The following is an 11986-nucleotide window of genomic DNA, read 5'->3' as shown; positions in this document are numbered from 1 at the left end:
AGGGGTCCAAGATTAATGGATACCAACCGTTAAAAGCGATATTTAATTACATGTGCACCAAATTAATCTCTGGATTTATTGTCTCACCCTGAAGGTGTCTTTGATACATCGTTAACCTCTATCGTTCACAACCCTTGTAGTGAGGGTTATTTTGAGATAAACTGCAAAACAAACTGCTAATTCTAAGCCATTACAATAATTAGCTTGCACCAGTTTGACTGATTGTGTTTGTTATGAATTTGCCCTTCAAATACTATTAAATACTTCTCAGAATATTTTCCAGACCATATTTTGCATCACATTACAGACAGCTGGTCTTATGGGAGCAGGCTTTATATTTAGGGTGGTGAAGTTATCACTGTAGCTGTTATTGTGCAGAAGGTTGGATGATTATTTTCCCATAAAATATTGAATAAATAAAGTTGTCTTATTGCTCCCCATATGTGTGTAAATAAGAGGGAAAAAGTTTTAGTGTAATTTAATGTTCGCGTCTGTGCAGCCTTTTTATTAGTGTCAATAGAAACAACTATAATTAGACATAGAAAATGTTCTCTATATTTATTTATATTTAAGTATTTATACAAGCTTATTATATGATGGCCCTGTGTGTGTATATACAATTGCAAAGAGAACAGAATGCGGCAATAGAAACACAAATATTTTATAACAATCAAATTCCATACTGCATAAGTTGATTTAAGTGCTTCTTCTTTCTCTCCTACAAGTGTTAAGAACAGCATGGTGGCCGTTAAGTCGTAGAGAGGAATGCTGTTTTAAGTTCAGCAGGAGAAATACTGCAGTTAAAAAGGTGTAAAATCTTCAAATAGGTTCTAATCATAACAGAAATATGACACAGAGAACTTTATTTCAATATGTGTTAATTTCAGAAGTCTGCCCCTTTTCCTTTGGGTCACAGTGACAGAAAAGAAAGTAAACAAAAACAGATAAATGGAGAAAGTTGACACGTAGTTGTACTCGTGTAATCTTAACTGATAAAGAGCAATGATGTCAATAAGCCAAAGTTTACACTGAGCACGGATATAATCTCACACGCTGCACAGAAATAGATAAAGACAGAAAACAGACAGACAGAGATCACATGAAAAACTTGACAATATTAAAGAATGTTAAAAGATATTTACACATTTACAGAAACCTTTATATTCTGGTTAGCGTCAATCCCTTGCCCAAGTCAAATGCAGTGTTCATTAAATGTGTAGCAGTGGAGGAGACAACATCATACGCTCATCTCCGCTTTTTAGGGACAACAACATTCCCACTGGTTGCTATGGGGATCAGGAGCCTGCGCTGGTCCATACGAAGATATTTTTCGATCAGCACTTCCACCGGCACCTTGTCGCTCACGTGACCCTGCCTGCAACACATCAGTCAGGTCAAACGTGAGAAAAGTGTCAGGCTGGTTCATGGGTACCGTTTCATATCTCTAAACATGGAGCTCAAGCTTGCCATCTAGAGGTCAATACAACTCTGGTTTATATATCCAACAGCATTGAAGCTGCTCTATAATACTTTTGTTTAGACTGATGAAAACTATGTGCACAAACACTGTAGCACACAACACGCCTACCTTCTCAACAGGAGCTCAGCATCTTCAACATCTATGGTTTTTCTCTTTGCATGGACGGCGAACGTCTCCAAGTCCTCCGCCACCCGCTCGAAGAATTTATCCATTCTGTTAAAACCAGTGTATTTATAAAGTGAGTGTGTTTACTGTACAGGAGAAATCTTGTCACTATATTATTGTGCCCAACTAAAGTTCTCTCAGAGTTACTTACATTTCTTGCAGGACAGGGTAAACATCTGCAGAGACCTTTGTTTTGGCAAAGTGCTTGAAGACGCCCATGAGGTAGCTCTTAGGAAGGCTTCCTTGCTTTCTCGTCGGCCCTGCTCTCTTCTTCCTCACCTGCTTCGGTTTAGATGCAGGCAAACCTTCCCCATCACTTGTGCTACTGTTGGCAAAACATATTGACGCATCAATAAAACCTGCATATTCAATTTAACAAGCAAGATTTTTTGCCGATATTTTCCGACCATTTTTTCCGATTGCGGATTTTGATATCGATATATTAGGCACGTTTTTTTCCCACCTAATTGCAGAGAACATCGAGTCTCCCCTGTAGTGGAACTGATGTCATGCCTTCTCTTATTGTCGTGGCCCACTGGCAGATTGTAATTATATGCAATTATATTTGTAGTGTTGAATGAATGAGATTTGGCCCCTCCTCGCATGACTGAGCAACCATCGCATTTCGGAGACATCTTGCACCCTTCTTCACGCCTTAGATGGAAGAGGTGTGGTGCAGGCAGAGTTAATGTCGTAGCATTACGTCAAGCGTTTTTTGGGAATCATCGAGCATTAAGGCAGAATTAAAGTCTTGTTTTATTGGCAGAAAATATCGGCAGAAAAATGACATATCGGCCGAGGCCGATATGTCATTTACAAGCCATAATCTGCAGATACCGATAACGTGCATCGCTAAATTTAACTTCATATTCCTTCCAGAAAGAGACTATATTTAAAGTCTGACATTCTGCACCAGAAGGACAATAGCTTGTAAGCCGGGGACCATTTAATATGTATGTAAACGATGTAGAAGATGCAGGAAGTATTTCTTAAAAGTGGACGAGATGTTTTAGTGCAACTTGCCTGGCTTGAATATTCTTAAAAACAGAGGGCGAGGCCGGAGGATCGGGGCGAAACAGGTTCCTTTTCTCTCTGACAAATGCTGGAGTCTTGCTCGGGACTTCTGAGGATTTAAGCAAACAAAACAAAACACATTTTAGTCTTAATTCTAAATTTCTAAAATCTCAAACATAATAAGCGCAGCTGCAAGACCTTCAATCTCTTCATCATCATCTTCTTCATCCTCCCACTCTTCCTCCTGAGCAGCGGCAGCTTCTTCTTCAGGCTGCTCGTCATTCAGGTGTCCGTCTTCTTCGGTATCATCGGCCACCTCTGGGAGATGAAAGGAGTTTTCTTTATCGTCATCAAGCTCAGCCTCGAGGGAATCATCGGTCCGTTCGCGGATTGAGGACTCGGCCGAGTCGGGGGGCCCGGCAGGAAGCGGACCGCTCTCGTGGCTTTCCACCTCCAGGCTGTTGTGTAGATCGAAAGTAGCGTGTGTTTTGGACTTTCTGTCGGAGCACCCTACAAACAAAGACCCAGTTATGAAAAGAAGAAAAACTTTCAGACGCATATCAGAGCTTGAAAAAAGTGGGAATTTAGACCCTTTAATAATTAATTACATCGTTTTTTAAAGAACTATTAGCCTTATAAAGCAGCCAATATAAAAAAGAAGGTTTACAGATTTACCAACAATAAAACAGGCTTTGACCTGATTGGACGGTGGCCACAAATTGTCGCTCTTTGGCTACCAAATATTGAATAAATGTGGCCCTTTGTAATTTAGTGCCCATACTGCTCGAGCCTTCTCATTTAGGTTCCACAAACATCCCTTTTCCTTGGTGCTAGCATTAGCTGAGCCAGTGGACACTGATACACTCGGTCATTGAAGAGCTCCTGCTTGTGCAACAGCTGACCCCATCATTGACACTTTGAACTGAGGTAGTGATGTCACCTCTGATCGGAGGAACTTATTAAATCTGCACATTTTGGTATTTTTTCCGGCTTACAGTTTATGTTTGGGCTGCCAAAAATCTGCAAGGGCCACCAAATGTAAGGGTCCATGAGGCCAGTCCTTAAAAATATCAGCAGTACTTTCCCTTAAATCCACAGTGAGATTATATTTGTATGTCCTCACCTGATGAGGACAAATCTCCCTGTGCTTCTATAACCGGCACAACGAGTCCACCTTCAGAGCGAGGAGCCCTTCGACTGATGTGTTCAAGGTCACCTTCCAGCTGACCTGAGGCCTGCTCATCATTGTCCTCCTCCTGCGGCTCTCCATCATGCTCAACTTCAGGTTTCGAATCAGACAAACCAACCTCTGCAGGATCCTCTTGATCACTTTCATCATCTGCAACTTCCTCCTCGTCCTCCACTTCCTCCTCAGGCACAGAATCAATGACATCTTCTTCAGTTTGAGAGTCAGCTGCTTCCTCTTCTTCTTCAGTTTGAGAGTCAGCAGCCTCCTCATCTTCCTCTTCTCGGGTTTGAGAGTCTGGAGCCTCCTCTTCCTCCTCAGGCAAAGAATCAACAGCGTCTTCCTCAGTTTGAGGGTCAGCTGCTTCCTCTTCTTCTTCTTGGATTTCAGATTCTGGTGGAACCTCCTCTTCCTCAGACTGAAAACTGGTTGCAACACTCTCCACACACTTGGAATCAACTTCACCAGGATCTTCTTCTTCTTCAGTTTGAGAATCAGCTGCTGCTTCCTCTTCTGTTTGAGCTTCTACTTTGTTCTCCTCTTTCTCAGACTCAGCTGATTCACCTCCAACACTAGTCTGAGATTCAGCAGTACCTTCCTCTTCCTCAGATTTCGACGTGGCTACAGCACCTTCATGTTGACCATCAGCTGTCTGAGAGTCCCGAGGTTCTGCCACAGCCTCTTCTTCAGTTGGAAAAGCGTACATTGATTTCTCCTCCCCCAGTTCGCTCTGCTCCATCTCTGATATCTGTCTCTGCAGCTGAGATGCCATCACTGTGGGTTTGTCCTGAGTCGCAACAATGGAGATGTTGGAGGTCATTGCATCTGGCTGAGGGTACAGAGCTGTGTCACAGTGGACGATGTCAGCGGTGATATCAGGCTCACTGAGTTTGCTCAGGCCCAAAGTGAAGCCCTCAGAGAAGGCGGTCTCATTGTGACCCCGCTCCAATACAAAGCTGCTCACTCCTGGGAGACAGGACAGGAAGGAGAGAAGCATTAAGGGAGCAATTGACACAATGCTTTTCACACATTGTTCATTAGTTTTTCTCTGCACTTCTATGATGTATCCACTGTATCTGCTTCTGTCTACATGCATGCTAATGCAGCTGGGCTGGAATTAAATATCTAAGTTTAAAGCTTCTCTATAAAAATGTGAATTTCATTTCAAGCAGAAAAAAGACGTCTTTGCGTAACTCACATAATATTTATACTTTGTACTTATTTTTGTCAATTTTAAAACATTTCTCGGATGCATCAGAAATGAACGATCCGATCTCCGTTCAATAAATGAGCATTTAAAAAGTTGTTTTCTTCTCCTCTTGAGGACAGACCTGACAAAGCTTCATTTTTATTTTTTACAAATCATCATGATGTTGAAATTTCGGCAAAGGTCAGACCTGTTAATTAAAGTAAATCACAGGAAAAGCGGGTTCTTTTTCTGTAAACAATGCAGCACACGGAAAAGGAAGTCTTGACTGGAAGTCCTGTTTGCTAACCGCTGGCTAAAGGGACATGTTCAGCGTTGTCCCCAGAGGCTATATCGTCCTCAGACTACAGCTGATGGGATCCGAGATAGAGCGGCTGCAAATGACTCTCCTCTGACATATTAAAAAAATATATGTTCAACTGAATACTAGTCGGTGTTTTTGGTACATTAAAGTTTAAATGGTTAATATCAATAAATAAAAAACAATTGAATCAGTGATCTCATCGACATGGAACAAAAAGGACAAAGGTATGTTTCCGAAGAGCATTTTAATCATAATTACCTCCCATGTGCCTTTTATTTACAGCAGCTCCAAATTCTTCCTCCGAGATTTTTCGACGGTTGGGAACGCGTCTCTGCAGACCTCTCTTCTCAGTGCGAACGTCCGCAAAGGGGGTTTTCAGGCTCAGAGAAGAGGAACTGGAGAACAGATTTGACAGCCCAATGAGGTTTCTATAAACTCATTAACATTGTAAACATCAATCCAGTGGTTGTAAAAAGAGATTAACTAAATAAGGTTGCTCATTGCAAATCAGAGACAATCCTTTATCTTACAAAAAATAATAAACATTGTCGTTTTTTTGCAAGTTACCTTGACAAAGAAAGGGACGACTGGTCACGTATGGATTCTTCATTTTGCTCTTCAACATCTGTAAGCACACGCATCCATACGCTTATGAACAAAATATACACGACAGGTTTTCACTGATACAGATCACATGCTTTTACACAATAGGAGTGGGAGTGCACTGAGAATACGCCAAAGTTATTGTGTCTAAATCAAACAAGTGTTAGGAATAGTGGCTTTAATCTTACCATCTCCATCTGCAAGCCGTTTTTCAAAAGCCGTTACATTCAGGCTCCGACGTGGCCTCTTTCTGCTCAGTCCTTTTGCAGTACTTACTGCATTGCTAATAGTTAAATCAGGCAAGTCAAACCCTGACAGTTCAATGCTGAAAGAAAAAGCAAAAATACATAACATGATTAAGTCAGATGAATACTAACAGTAAACACTGCTTTAGAGACAGTCAGAAGAAGCCTAAGAATTATATATAAATTGATTCCTCATAATTAACATCAGATAACATGCTCGAGTATTCAACATGAAACTGCTCACCTTGGACGCTTGCTGGCAATGCTGGAGTTGGCTGAAAACGGCTGCGGCTCTTCTGACCCAGCTTTCTCATGAACTACAGGGGACCTCGCGGGCTCTGAATCATATAACAAAAGACACGGTTAAAAGGACAACAAACAGCTGCAGCGAATAAAAGAGAACTGGGGCACATACCTGTCAGCAGGATGTTCCTGAGTATATGTCTCGGTGTGTCTCCATCATCAAACAGCATGGAGGCCGGGGCAGGCGTCTCTATCCTTCTGAGCACGACTGAGGCAGTCCTCCTTTTAGGAGCCGGCAGGGATTTCCTGGTTATACTCTGGAAAGAAGGTAGATGGTTGAGCTTTAAAGCCCCTGTGAGGAGTTTTTTGATGGTTATGAACAGACTGAAATGTATTCTTATTAGTCTATACCACCTACAAAAGCAAACCATCAGCGACATGATTGATTATTTCTATATAGTTATTTTAAATGCCTAAAACTGCTGGCAGGGGGTAGGTGTCAGGCGGAGGTGTCAGGAAAGCTGCCTTTGTTTACATTTTCCAGGGCAAACATTTAAAGTGAGTGTTACATATGACTGTTAAAGAAAGCAGGTTTTTTGTTAAAAACCACCACTTAAGCATGAACAGGAAAAGAGATGAGAGGTACGGCTTTGTCCACAGGGGGCGCCAAAATCAACACAAACCGAAAGTTCCTCACAGCAACTTTAGGAGATTAAAAATATGTCCATTTTGAGCAATGAACTCTGCTTAACTTCCTCACCTCACGCATTTTATGTTTGAGGCTGCGCCGCAGGATGTTCTGAGGGGTTTGGGCTCCAGCATCTTTGTTGCCCAGTCTACTGCTGCGCCTGGTCCCACTGGTACTCACTTCTGCTGCGGAGGCACTAAAGACAAGAAATTACGCACGGTCAGACTTAAAACAACATTGGATACAAGTCATTTGTAACGTAAACAATGTGAAAATCAAGTTACTTTACAAATTTGCCCCATTTTCTGTGTCACGTGTGCTAACTTTTGTGTGTGGAAAATAATTATTGGCGTGTTACTCTGTTCAAGCTTATTAGTTAACTGTTCAACACAAACAACCATAAAGCCAGATCGAGGATGGGTAAAGTTAAACATGACCATAGCTAGCTTTAACTTTAGTTATTTAACGCTTGAATCACCTAAATGTGACTCTATTCAAGCTAGTTTTTTTGACAGAAAAACTAAATTAAGGTTAAAGTGATGTTTAAGTACCTTCGGGTGATGGGAGTCCTCGGTGGCTCGGTTGTGAGAATGTGTTTGAGCAGCACCCGAGCAGACAAATCCTCAGTATGATCCATTTAGACAGACAGAAGACAGTCAGCTGGTTAGCTGATGTTAGCTAGCCGATAAACCTTTCAAACGGTAAACAGAGGAGTTAAATCTGTGCGGCTTTTTATAAAAAGCGATTTTAACGGATCCTCTTGAGCCTAACACGCAACTGAAATGAGAACAGAGGACATTTAATATCGTTTCCTCTAGTTTAACATCCTTTACCCTTTGTTGACTTTCTACCACTGTCTGTGTTTTTTAGCCGTGGATGTTTCTTCTTCGTCAACGGATTCATACCTCAAACTGTCCCGCATTATTTTTGAGTAAATCTCGCGAGAACACGAGTTTCTTCTTCTCTTGTGTTAATTAAACCGCGGTTTTCCACAAAGCAAAGCACTACCACCGCCTATTGACAAGTCTAGGGATAACATGGAGTTCAATGTTCTTAGCAATTATATTGAGAATCATATGTGCTGTTTTGCAGTTCACAACCTGCTCGTTTTTCTGACCCAGGCGTGTGCTGAAACGAAGACCAGTTTTACTTTTGACATGTTAAAATACATATATTTTATATGTATTATACGTATTGCTTTTTACATTTTTACTCTTTTTGCCTTTTTTTTAATCTTGTTCTATTTAAGTTTTTTAATTATTTTAATTCCAGTTCTGTTACAATTGTTCTGCACCAAAGCACCAAAACAAATTCCTCTTATGTGTAAACCTACTTGGCAATAAATCCTGATTCTGATAAATGGAAATTTTGTCATGCTCCAGATTTATTTGAATAACACAAAACATAAAATTGATCTTATAGTTTTGCATATATTTTTTAATTTCTTGTCCATTCAAAGTAAGTTAATGTCCCTGCAGTATACTGTAAATGTATTTCCCTCAAGATAATCCATTTGTGGGTGTAACAGCGCACTCTGGTGGTAAAATAAATGAACAACAGCCACCTGAAATTCAAAACATTTAAGACTGGAGAATATAAAAACACTGCTTAACTTTTTAAAATCTGGATTGTCATTATGTATAAAATGTGAATATATCTCCTAAAAGATACTTTATATCCTTGTCAATAAAGCTTTTCCTGTTAAAGGTGTAGTGTCTTGGTGTGTATGGGTGTTTGCAATTTGGGAAACAAAATTAATTTATTGTAACAGGGAATTTTTTTTGTTACCCCTCCTAAACCTGCTGTGGGGGCACTAAATAATCATCTACAACAGACTGTGCTCTCTATCACGGATGTTTTCTTTAATGACTTAAGAACATCAGTACGTGACAGGAAATGACTCAATGTCCCAGAGTGCAGAGCTCATTTGCTAGAATGGTTTCTCAATATTACGTTGTACATACACACTTTGCTTTCTATTGAATCGCAGAAGCATACCGTTACTGATTTACTGTCTTTTACTACTCACTGTTATTTGTTATCAGTCCATCTGAAAAATGTTCCTTGATTTCTCTGCTAACCTCCATGGATAATTACTAGTTATAAAATGTTATCATAGGTTTAATGATTATAAATTAGACACACTACGGATATACATGTAGAAGTGGACAAGCAGATATACAACCAGGTTGTTTTTTCCCAACTTTTGTTGGGAGGCTATGTACGTATATTAAGAAACACCTTTTATGCCATTTGATCTTCTATTAAGTCTCAAATACTTAAATTTGACGTTTGACTTTGTAAAAAAAAAAAAGACACATACGAGTGAAAAGTGTGATTTATATGGATTTAATAATTTACAACAAAGTCAAAAATAAAGTCATTCATTAGTAAAACAGGTGGTTGCCTGTTTTATTTGTACATTCACAGATAAGTGAATTATCCCTCTCCCCCTCACACTGGAAATGAACAGACTGAATGAGCACGGTGAGTTTGATGCAACCTTCGTTCAGCGGCTTCTTTGTGTTTGACAAAAAGTGCAAAGGCTCCTCACACTGACCACAGCGTCAGAGACGGAGGTGTAAAGATATTTAGAAATCTGGCCGGTCCTTCTTCAGCTTGGAGTAGTCCATGTTAACTTTGAAAAGCTGGAAACACACAGACACAGACACAGACACATGTACATTATCAGTTTGGACCTTGATTCCAGATAACAGGACTGATATGGCATGTCCTCAACAGAAACATGCTACCTTTTAAATCTAACTAAGCAGCCTTATAAAGATCAAAAATGATCAACAAGCATCAGAATGGTGTAATTTAAATGTTCATAAAGGCTCATACTTTGTACTGCTGGTCCACCTCCATTTTGTTCCAGGGCTCTGGGTTGTTCTTGCGATCCCACCTGAGGACAAAAAAAATAAGAAAAAACTAGAGGATATCTTTGTTTTTAAAATAAAACTTAATAATCAAACAAAAACTGAGGTTTAATAAAGTTTTGAAAGAAGGTTAACAAGATTAGATGCCTCATGTCTATGAGTGTCTACTTTCTCATGTGTGACTTACGAGACATCAGGGTTCTTCAGAGCCAGCCGGCCCAAGTACATAATGCTCATGGTCGCCCCTCCACCGATGAAGACGAAGAGGGGGATGAGCTAGAGAGCAGAGAAAAATATTTTAAAAATCAATATTAAGATAATTTGTAAAAACTATTTAAATTTAAAGTATCATAATATAGTTTATCATATTTTGACCCTTCACATTTGTTTTGACCCCTACTTGGGGGCCCGACTCCATATTTCATTCCGGTAAGTAGAGCCAGTGTGTAGCTTATGAGTGGATTTACAGTAGGCTATAAGTACAACAATATCAATATACTATATGTCTCAATAATTGATCATTTAAAGACAAATATGCTAAAGGAGAGCTTTCACAGTTTGGTAGGGGACAAAAACATTGGTAGCCTACCCACTGATCTATTAATATGGACTCTGCCGTAAAGCATACTGTCTCACCCCCTCGTCCTTGAATAAACACAATCTCTGTGCCAGTATGGAGACCATACTGTACAGTGTACGTGCTGCAGAGCCCTACATACATGGCTGAGGACATGAGAGCACGCTATAATATACCACGCTATTTTCTCTCCCCTATCAATATCCAGATTTCACCCCTTAAACAACCTATTTATCATATTTTGCTACCGTTGTCATATATGAGGAGCAGGTGGCTTCATTGTTAAGAGCTGCCGAGAAAGAAAATAAGCCAGTCACGAAGCTTGGAGGCTGACGGAGCAGAAAGGAGCCGCTAAAAGAGGAAGGGATGAAAACAGTGACAAAATAGCTAACTAACAAAATAGTGACGAGAAAGGGAGGACGAGGAAGATACATTTCGGCTATAATTCGCATTTATTCTCGTTAAAATTCCTTTTTCTTCCTTTTTTTTTATCACAATGAGACATGCCAGCAGTTATTTTTTATTTCATCTTCCGTTTCCGCATAAAAAAATTTAACAAAACGTTGCTTCAATGGGGGAAAACAGACTGGATTTCTTCTCATAAATGACATAAATACAAGTGATAACACATCTCATTATTAGGGTGTAATTTTAGTGAACGTGCGTCCTCCTCAGCGCTTTCAATGTCACCGGGTCGTTCACACGTTAAAACAATACAGTGTAAATTACTTACAGCTGGGTGGCTCTTGAGCTGTTTGGCGACGACCCCAAACATGGACATGTTGAACAATCCTCCCGCTGACGGAGTCCGTTAAAGCAGAAAAACTGCGGGTGGAAAAATGCGCGCTTCTTCTTCTGGAGGAGCTCGTGCGGGCTTCCTACAGGCCTGCACGTACAGTGAAGTGTTCACACACCCCCCCTCTGCTGACAGCCAATCCCACAATGCAACGACAACAGCTGTATATTTGTACCCTGCCAATGTACTGTACATCATGTGTGGGAGAGAGGGCAGGTCTTAAAGAAAACTGAAAACATAACATTCTTCATGAACCAGAAATAAATGATTAACATTAAAAGAAACAAGACATATTTAAATATTAATTCACTATTTTGAAAAAGGAGAAAGGGGTCATTTAGCTAATTTAAGTCTTCAGCTAGCAAAATAAACCTAGCTAGTGCAATCTAAAACTTAGCTAATACTGTCCCGCTACTCGCTTCAAAAGGACCATTAAAGCTCCTGTGGAGTTTTTAACTGGTTATGAAAAAGACTGAAATTAAATCTGATGCCTCTATATGACCTAAAAAAGCAAACCAGATCATCAGCGACAAGATTGATTATTTCTATGCAGCCATTTTTGATGCCTAAAACTGCTGATTGGGGGTAGGTGTCAGACA

General features: G+C 40.1%; 2 protein-coding genes across 2 annotated transcripts; both read right to left on the bottom strand.

Annotated features, from left to right (window-relative positions):
* Window positions 1-750: 750 nt before the first annotated feature.
* On the bottom strand, window positions 751-7772 carry cenpt (centromere protein T). The gene is made up of 13 exons (XM_069664785.1): window positions 7687-7772; window positions 7208-7331; window positions 6620-6764; window positions 6449-6542; window positions 6148-6284; window positions 5924-5981; window positions 5615-5751; window positions 3783-4811; window positions 2858-3169; window positions 2669-2765; window positions 1797-1970; window positions 1589-1693; window positions 751-1375 (listed from the first exon to the last, which is right to left on the bottom strand). The coding sequence occupies exons 1-13, from the start codon at window positions 7770-7772 to the stop codon at window positions 1246-1248; spliced, it is 2628 nt and encodes an 875-aa protein (XP_069520886.1). The 3' UTR covers window positions 751-1245.
* Window positions 7773-9468: 1696 nt separating this feature from the next.
* ndufa4b (NDUFA4 mitochondrial complex associated b) lies at window positions 9469-11493 on the bottom strand. The gene is made up of 4 exons (XM_069664799.1): window positions 11325-11493; window positions 10202-10290; window positions 9980-10040; window positions 9469-9783 (listed from the first exon to the last, which is right to left on the bottom strand). Exons 1-4 carry the CDS (start codon window positions 11370-11372, stop codon window positions 9727-9729), a joined length of 255 nt encoding a protein of 84 aa, XP_069520900.1. The 5' UTR covers window positions 11373-11493; the 3' UTR covers window positions 9469-9726.
* Window positions 11494-11986: the final 493 nt, after the last annotated feature.

The sequence above is a fragment of the Semicossyphus pulcher genome, unplaced genomic scaffold, assembly GCF_022749685.1.
Source record: "Semicossyphus pulcher isolate SPU_LCO1_2020_fin unplaced genomic scaffold, fSemPul1.0.p SCAF_16, whole genome shotgun sequence".
Taxonomy (NCBI): Eukaryota; Metazoa; Chordata; class Actinopteri; order Labriformes; family Labridae; genus Semicossyphus; species Semicossyphus pulcher.
This window is presented reverse-complemented; position numbering and strand designations above follow the sequence as displayed.

Bases quoted from the DNA above. Each gene is read 5' to 3' on its own strand.
- cenpt (XM_069664785.1), bottom strand. From the start codon at position 7,772: ATGGATCATACTGAGGATTTGTCTGCTCGGGTGCTGCTCAAACACATT. The intron at 7,332-7,686 runs GTACTTAAACAT...TCTTGTCTTTAG, and splicing joins AGGACTCCCATCACCCGAAG to TGCCTCCGCAGCAGAAGTGA. The intron at 1,971-2,668 runs GCAAGTTGCACT...TTTTGCCAACAG, and splicing joins TTTAAGAATATTCAAGCCAG to TAGCACAAGTGATGGGGAAG.
- ndufa4b (XM_069664799.1), bottom strand. From the start codon at position 11,372: ATGTCCATGTTTGGGGTCGTCGCCAAACAGCTCAAGAGCCACCCAGCT. The intron at 10,291-11,324 runs GTAAGTAATTTA...TCTGCTCTCTAG, and splicing joins AGCTCAAGAGCCACCCAGCT to CTCATCCCCCTCTTCGTCTT. The intron at 10,041-10,201 runs GTAAGTCACACA...TTTTGTCCTCAG, and splicing joins CTGAAGAACCCTGATGTCTC to GTGGGATCGCAAGAACAACC.